At 45.6% G+C, this 8,129-nt stretch overlaps 1 protein-coding gene across 1 annotated transcript in view; it reads right to left on the bottom strand.

Moving 5' to 3' along the window:
* Positions 1 to 636: 636 nt before the first annotated feature.
* LOC146024552 (BOS complex subunit NCLN-like) overlaps positions 637 to 8,129 on the bottom strand; it is a 96,678-nt gene continuing 89,185 nt past the window's right edge. Inside the window, exons 14-15 of the mRNA XM_083155457.1 lie at positions 1,766 to 1,844; positions 637 to 1,674 (exon numbers count right to left, since the gene is read on the bottom strand). Of these exons, the coding sequence (XP_083011583.1) occupies positions 1,615 to 1,674; positions 1,766 to 1,844 (139 nt within the window). The 3' untranslated portion in view covers positions 637 to 1,614. The remainder of the gene's footprint in view (positions 1,675 to 1,765; positions 1,845 to 8,129) is intronic.

The following is an 8,129-nucleotide window of genomic DNA, read 5'->3' as shown; positions in this document are numbered from 1 at the left end:
CAGCTGACGTCATATGATGTCAGCCGCCCACCCCCGGCGCACACAGGCCCACATTTACATGCCCATGGTTATGGGGATGCCCCCTACACCACACACGCCTGGCCTGCCCTGCATGCACATGTGCGTAAAAGACCAACCATCGGACTGGGGCTCGAATTCACCCCATTCTGAAGGGACTAGAATGACCCCCAAAGTGCGCTCTTGCTATGACTTGTGTAAGAGGAAGAGCCTCGGTGTGAGCAGTGATCCAATGTTCCGGTTCTGCCAGTTTCCGGCTTTTCTTCGCCTGACTCCGGCTGTGATTGGTTGTTTAAAAAACAGCTTTTATTGGCTGGCTGTCACATATAACATGATTACATCCCCCAATGAACTTGTTCTTTGGCATCATGTGTGAAAAACCCGGGTCTGTGCTGTTCACACTGCCGTACACCCGTGTATTACCCAGGAAAAACCCTGCAAAAAAACAGTGTCTAATTCCCAGGGCATAACACCTGGGAATTTCACAAAGACCCTTTCACACTGAGACAGGACACGGGAAATTACTGCTTGCCCTGGCAAATACCCGGGTTTTTGCGGCAATGAGAACGGGGTATTAGTAAATTTCCCCCTGTCTGTCTAATAATCCACACCCTTTACATGAGTGTTGCTGGTGGAGATGGCAATCGGAACACACTCCTCAGAGATAACGGTTTTGACAGCGGATCAGTCTCAACACACAAATATTTTTATTGCTTTCTGCATGTACATGGGCCCTCACCCCAGAGGCAGATGTGCGCGTGGGCCCTCACCCCAGAGGCAGATGTGCACGTGGGCCCTCACCCCAGAGGTAGATGTGCGCATGGCCCTCACCCCAGAGGTAGATGTGCGCATGGGCCCTCACCCCAGAGGTAGATGTGCGCGTGGGCCCTCACCCCAGAGGTAGATGTGCGCATGGCCCTCACCCCAGAGGTAGATGTGCGCGTGGGCCCTCACCCCAGAGGTAGATGTGCGCGTGGGCCCTCACCCCAGAGGTAGATGTGCGCATGGCCCTCACCCCAGAGGTAGATGTGCGCATGGGCCCTCACCCCAGAGGTAGATGTGCGCATGGCCCTCACCCCAGATGTAGATGTGCGCATGGCCCTCACCCCAGATGTAGATGTGCGCATGGCCCTCACCCCAGAGGTAGATGTGCGCATGATCCCTCACCCCAGAGGTAGATGTGCACGTGGGCCCTCACCCCAGAGGTAGATGTGCACGTGGGTCCTCACCCCAGAGGTAGATGTGCGCATGACCCCTCACCCCAGAGGTAGATGTGCGCGTGGGCCCTCACCCCAGAGGCAGATGTGCGCATGGCCCTCACCCCAGAGGTAGATGTGCACGTGGGCCCTCACCCCAGAGGCAGATATGCGCATGGCCCTCACCCCAGAGGTAGATGTGCGCACATCTGGAGGTGGAATGCATGCAGTCATTGTTATACATGTATCAGTTTTGCTATTTGGCCATGCTATATCTGATGCAGAGCATGCTGGGATGTGTAGTTCAACAACAGCTGGAGTGTCAAGGTTAGCCATCAAGGTCCTGTAGCATCGGTTATGGAGTAGGTGGCGGAGGGTCCAGTCTTTAGTACATTTCAGTCTATTTCCTCTTCTGCTTTGTAACCAGCTGAATAAATGTTCTGTACATGGAGCTGAAGTTCTGGGAGACAAGAAGATGACACGTTAGTCGTATCGCGCTCGGTGCAGTAAGAGTTTGGTTATGGTTCAGCTCTCTGGTGTCCGCCCCTCACCTGGATGGCTTTGTGAATAACGCCCAGGTATGCAGCAATTACCATTGCCATAAACAGGTCAAACACTGCAGGTTTAACCCTGTAAGAGAAGAGAATGATCTGAGGAATGGACCACGCGTTTCACAGTTATCCTACGGTCTCTTATACCCAGATTATTTACATGTACTCCTTGTGCAGTATGGGTGGAGCTTATTATTTACATGTACTCCTTGTACAGTATAGGCGGAGCTTATTATTTACATGTACTCCTTGTACAGTATGGGCGGAGCTTACAGGGACAGGTGACATAACCGGACTTTCATAACATGAGACATTCATTCTACTTTAGCACTAAGTTACTATAGTAGTTGACTGATGAGTGATGGCTTTTACTTTGTCTAGTACGTACTTTTGGTGCAGACGAAGTTCCGTAACAAACACCTGCAGCTAATTTTTGCTATTCAATTACATACTTTTGGTGCAGACGAAGTTCCGTAACAAACACCTGCAGCTAATTTTTGCTATTCAATTACATAATTATTAAGTCAAAGTGAAGAAACTGCTTTTAGTGTGCACCTCCAGAATACAGAAAGGGGGAACTTTGTCAAAGTCCTAATTTTCATTTAAATAAATCCGCACCTGGCTCCCTAGGCTGCCCTGATGTCTGCTCCCTCCCTCCTACGCTGCCCTTATGCCTGCTCCCTCCCTCCTATGCTGCCCTTATGCCCCCTCCCTCCTATGCTGCCCTGATGCCCCCTCCCATCTATGCTGCCCTTATGCCCACTCGCTCCTTCCTACGCTGCCCTTATGCCTGCTCCCTTCTATGTTACCCTTATGCCTGCTCCCTTCTACGCTGCCCTTATGCCTGCTCCTTCCCTCCTACGCTGCCCTTATGCCCGCTCCCTCCCTCCCTCCTACGCTGCCCTTATGCCCGCTCCCTCCCTCCTATGCTGCCCTTATGCCCGCTCCCTCCTATGCTGCCTTTATGCCCGCTCCCTCCCTCCTACGCTGCCCTTATGCCCGCTCCCTCCCTCCTACGCTGCCTTTATGCCCGCTCCCTCCCTCCTACGCTGCCCTTATGCCTGCTCCTTCCCTCCTACGCTGCCCTTATGCCTGCTCCTTCCCTCCCTCCCTCCTACGCTGCCCTTATGCCCGCTCCCTCCCTCCCTCCCTCCTACGCTGCCCTTATGCCCGCTCCCTCCTATGCTGCCTTTATGCCCGCTCCCTCCCTCCTATGCTGCCCTTATGCCCGCTCCCTCCTACGGTGCCCTTGCGGCCGCTCCCTCCCTCCTATGCTGCCCTTATGCCCGCTCCCTCCTATGCTGCCCTTATGCGCTCTCCCTCCCTCCTACGCTGCCCTTGCGGCCCGCTCTCTCCCTCCTACGCTGCCCTTGCGGCCCGCTCTCTCCCTCCTACGCTGCCCTTGCGGCCCGCACTCTCCCTCCTACGCTGCCCTTGCGGCCGCTCCCTCCCTCCTACGCTGCCCTTGCGGCCGCTCCCTCCCTCCTACGCTGCCCTTGCAGCTGCTTCCAGTCTCCGTTTCTCTTTCAATCTTCTGCAGGTAGATAAATGTTCTGCAACCCCCTTTAAATCACAACAACTCCTCCCCATTCAGTGACCTCTTCTCTGATACTGATATACATAACCCAGTCTTATTAAATATTCTTTTTTCTATATGTTCTGACAGGAACTTTCAAGGGGTGCAGTTGTGTTCTAGCACAATAATGAGTCAATATATTCAAAAATCAATATTTTTATTTTAAAAAATAGTAACAATATCAAAAAGCGAAGTGCACTTCAATATAAAAACAAGACAATACAAGACTTACAACATAAAGACAACAGAGGCTACTAAGTTTCTATATCCAATATGAGGCTTAAATCAATCTGGCATCCTTTATAGGAAAAAACACCTGCAGCATATATATAATTACCAGTCCCGTCGTAATGAGAATGCCTGCTGTTAAGGGAAACTTCAACCTCCTTAAATGGACAGTCCAACCTCTGATTAGATAGAGGTATTCCCCTAATGTATGGGGGATAGGAGGGAATTCCTCAGATGTCCAGCAGTGGCCGTTTTTCCTTTTAATCTGTTATAAGGTTTTTGCTCCGGCACTTTCTTCAGCAATCTCTGGGTGTAGATACACATGCAGGTGCAGGGTTTCTGGCACAGCAAACAAAACGCGTTTCTCCGCCTAAACAGACATCAGCGGCTTCCTCAGTTGTGCTGTTACCCTGTACAGGTTGCCTTTTTATAGTAGTCCCGTTCGCGGGGTTTCTTTCCACCGCGCTTCCGGGTTTGTGTTCCAAGCCTCGTTTTGGATAGCTCATATTTATACGTTTCCGCGGCCATCTTTCTTTTTGCGTGTCAAGCCTCGTTTTCGACATCGTGGGCTGATGGTCTCTCGCGGCCATTTTTAAAAAGCATTCCAAGCCTCGTTCTCATGGATAGTATTCCGCGGTGTTTACACGGCCATATAGATACTCCAAGCCTCCATTTCAATCTAAATATATGCCGATCTCCGCAGCCATACTTTTTATATATATTCCAAGCCTCGTTTTTTATATATATATATTCCAAGCCTCGTTTTAACATCTATGGAATAAGTTTTACATTATTAGTAATATATATTTTTCAAGCCTTATTTTTAGAGCGGCTGTTCTGCCATAGCTCCACCCACATATATCAATATACAACAAATGGTGTCTGTAGATGGCGCTGCAGTCCCTCCTTCCAAAGTTGATAAATTCTATCACCAATATGGGAACAGTCCACCAATCTTCCGTCCAGTCGTGTAATAAAGATATTGGACTGACCTGGGGAAAATTCCCTATGTGCATGTAGCAGTTTCTTTATACTCCTCCCGACCTCTGCATACACAATGTTCAGACAGAATCCCACCAAACAGGAAACCCTTAGAGATGTGCACTCACCAGAATCAAGTGCCCTATGTGCACTGAAAGGTTTCTTTATGGACGACCCTTCCTCTCACAGGACACAGGGGGACAGCTGACTTCAAAAGTACTTGTAAGGATCCAAATTTATTTAAAAAACAATAGGTAAAAACAGATAAAAAAGTGGGAAGGGAATCCCAGGGTGAGTGGTGGTCTGGGTACTTTCCAATCCGGATGGAAGGCCACCCAGTTGCTGAAGATCACACACAGCACCAACCAACAAACCTTTTGGGATATTACCTTACTCCTCCAACCACCAACGCGTTTCGGGCTCTTTTGAATAAGCCCTTTTTCAAGGTGTGGAGGACACAACCACCTAGCCGGTATATATACCGGTTACAAGTATCACATGTATAGGGCTATTACCAAAACATGGAAAAACATGAAATTATACAAAGTTAAAATCAATTAACAATAAATCCAAAAAACATATACATTCCATATACATATCAGAAGGTTTAGACATCCAGCGAAAAAACTAATAAAGAGCGGACTTACAAGTTACTCAAACATCGATATTGCATATGTATTAGATCTTAGTCCATTTGCGGTTTTACCGCTAGCTCAACGGGTCACAGCTGACTCGTTTGTTAGTACGGTGTTCACCGCGCTTCCGGGTATGTGAGACGCATATCGCGTCATGATGCGTCACTTCCGGTGACGTTTGGAACGCAACGTAATGTTGTAAGACGCTTCCTGGTTCGTAATGCGTATCACACGCTGGATGGAGATAGTTGATGGGCTTAGTAGAAAACACAGAGCTTTCAGAACGGAAGTGGGAGCTCCCTTTATATTCATCTCTATGGCATATTTTACTGCCACTTTGGTTCCGCTCAGTTTCCATCGTCCATATGTATGATCCAAAACGTACAGACAAATAGATAAAAGACAGTTTTAGTATTATGCCCATTTAATGTCAGTTGGTAACAACAAGTTAATATATATGAAACCATCATAATTTCATGTAGATACAAAACTTTAAAAAGACAATAATTGTATATAATAAAAAGACAATAAATATATATAATAAAAATATATATATTAAAAACCAATCATTTCATAATGAGACATAAAAGAGGTTTTTAGAAAAGGTGGTAAACATAGACTTTATAAAAAGCATTTTAGCTCGAATCCCACATTTAGACCATCTGGTTCGATGGTTTTTAATGCATATATGGTGCGCATTTCTTCTTGTGATAATTTTTTATCTCTATCATTGACTCTCCAATGATCTGACACAAGTTTGATGCCACAAAAATTCACCAGATGCTTAATGTCACTGCCGTGTACATTCTTAAAATGCAGGGACACATTGTGAGACTCCACCCCCTTAGCAATATTGCGGACATGCTCGGCCCACCTTACTTTTAATTGCCGTGTGGTCTTACCAATATATACCTTTTTACATGAACATTCTAACAGATAAACGCAGAACTTGGTATCACCGGAAGTGACGCATCATGACGCGATATGCGTCTCACATACCCGGAAGCGCGGTGAACACCGTACTAACAAACGAGTCAGCTGTGACCCGTTGAGCTAGCGGTAAAACCGCAAATGGACTAAGATCTAATACATATGCAATATCGATGTTTGAGTAACTTGTAAGTCCGCTCTTTATTAGTTTTTTCGCTGGATGTCTAAACCTTCTGATATGTATATGGAATGTATATGTTTTTTGGATTTATTGTTAATTGATTTTAACTTTGTATAATTTCATGTTTTTCCATGTTTTGGTAATAGCCCTATACATGTGATACTTGTAACCGGTATATATACCGGCTAGGTGGTTGTGTCCTCCACACCTTGAAAAAGGGCTTATTCAAAAGAGCCCGAAACGCGTTGGTGGTTGGAGGAGTAAGGTAATATCCCAAAAGGTTTGTTGGTTGGTGCTGTGTGTGATCTTCAGCAACTGGGTGGCCTTCCATCCGGATTGGAAAGTACCCAGACCACCACTCACCCTGGGATTCCCTTCCCACTTTTTTATCTGTTTTTACCTATTGTTTTTTAAATAAATTTGGATCCTTACAAGTACTTTTGAAGTCAGCTGTCCCCCTGTGTCCTGTGAGAGGAAGGGTCGTCCATAAAGAAACCTTTCAGTGCACATAGGGCACTTGATTCTGGTGAGTGCACATCTCTAAGGGTTTCCTGTTTGGTGGGATTCTGTCTGAACATTGTGTATGCAGAGGTCGGGAGGAGTATAAAGAAACTGCTACATGCACATAGGGAATTTTCCCCAGGTCAGTCCAATATCTTTATTACACGACTGGACGGAAGATTGGTGGACTGTTCCCATATTGGTGATAGAATTTATCAACTTTGGAAGGAGGGACTGCAGCGCCATCTACAGACACCATTTGTTGTATATTGTTGTATGGTAGAGATTCAGGAATCTCTAGGTGTTGTGTCAGGCTGCAGCAGTTCAGGCGCTATCATTACTTTCTTATTGTACCCAAGTATTGTATTTTCCTGTGTTGGAAGTAGATTAGCTGCCTCTCAGTATGTTTGCCCATAGAGGGCGGAGGAACATCTGTGCTAATGATGTATTTAATCAAACAGACGATATTGAAGTAGCCGATCATAATGTGGAAAGCGTTATGTATAAATTAGAAAAGGCACTTTTACAGGAGGGGAAAATCTGGTGGGAATTAGCATCCCTTGAAAAATATATTTTGAATAAAATTGTACCACGGGGACTGAGAATAGATAAGGTCCCATCTTTTGACTGTGAATCAGTCACATTCAGGACCAATTGGTTCAAAATATTGGACGATTGTTCCACAAAACTAATGGAACTTATCATTAGTCAGAAAAAGGAGGAGTTGAGTAGAGTGGAACATGACATCAGTACCTATAGGTCCCTGATAGAACCCTATACTAAGACTAAAGAATATGAGAAATTAGAGGAAGACATTACAAATAGAGTAAATAAAAGTGAAAAGGAACTGATGTTTAAGAAAAAGAAAAAATTTATAAGGGATACTAATGACTACAAAGAAGGTACAGAACATTTAATAACCAAAAAGGAAACCCGGTTTAATGGTCCCAAACCCACTCCAAAAAGACCTGAGAGAAATAGGTCCCAGGTTAAATATAATAAAAATAAAAATCCTAGAAATACTGAAAATATGCAAATTGGTCCTAATATCCAAAATAAGAAAGATAGGAATAGGGAAGATCAACAACAGTATAACCCTATAATCCGTAATAAATACAGGAAACACACCCATTATAGAACCTGGAGAGAAAATTCAAATGACAATTGGAGGGACAGACAAGCCACACCCCAAAAAGATCCCTATGTTGAAACATCCGATTATAACAATCATAGCCGTACTAACCATTTCACCCCTAATCGGGAGAGAGATGGGAGGAGGGATGAGTCCCAGTCCAACCATCGGCATTTTTTAGACAGGCGACCAACCCACAA

The sequence above is a fragment of the Crinia signifera genome, chromosome 1 (assembly GCF_055691185.1).
Source record: "Crinia signifera chromosome 1, ASM5569118v1, whole genome shotgun sequence".
NCBI lineage: Eukaryota > Metazoa > Chordata > Amphibia > Anura > Myobatrachidae > Crinia > Crinia signifera.
The sequence above is the reverse complement of the archived record's forward strand: the minus strand, read 5'-3'. Positions and strand labels throughout refer to the sequence as shown.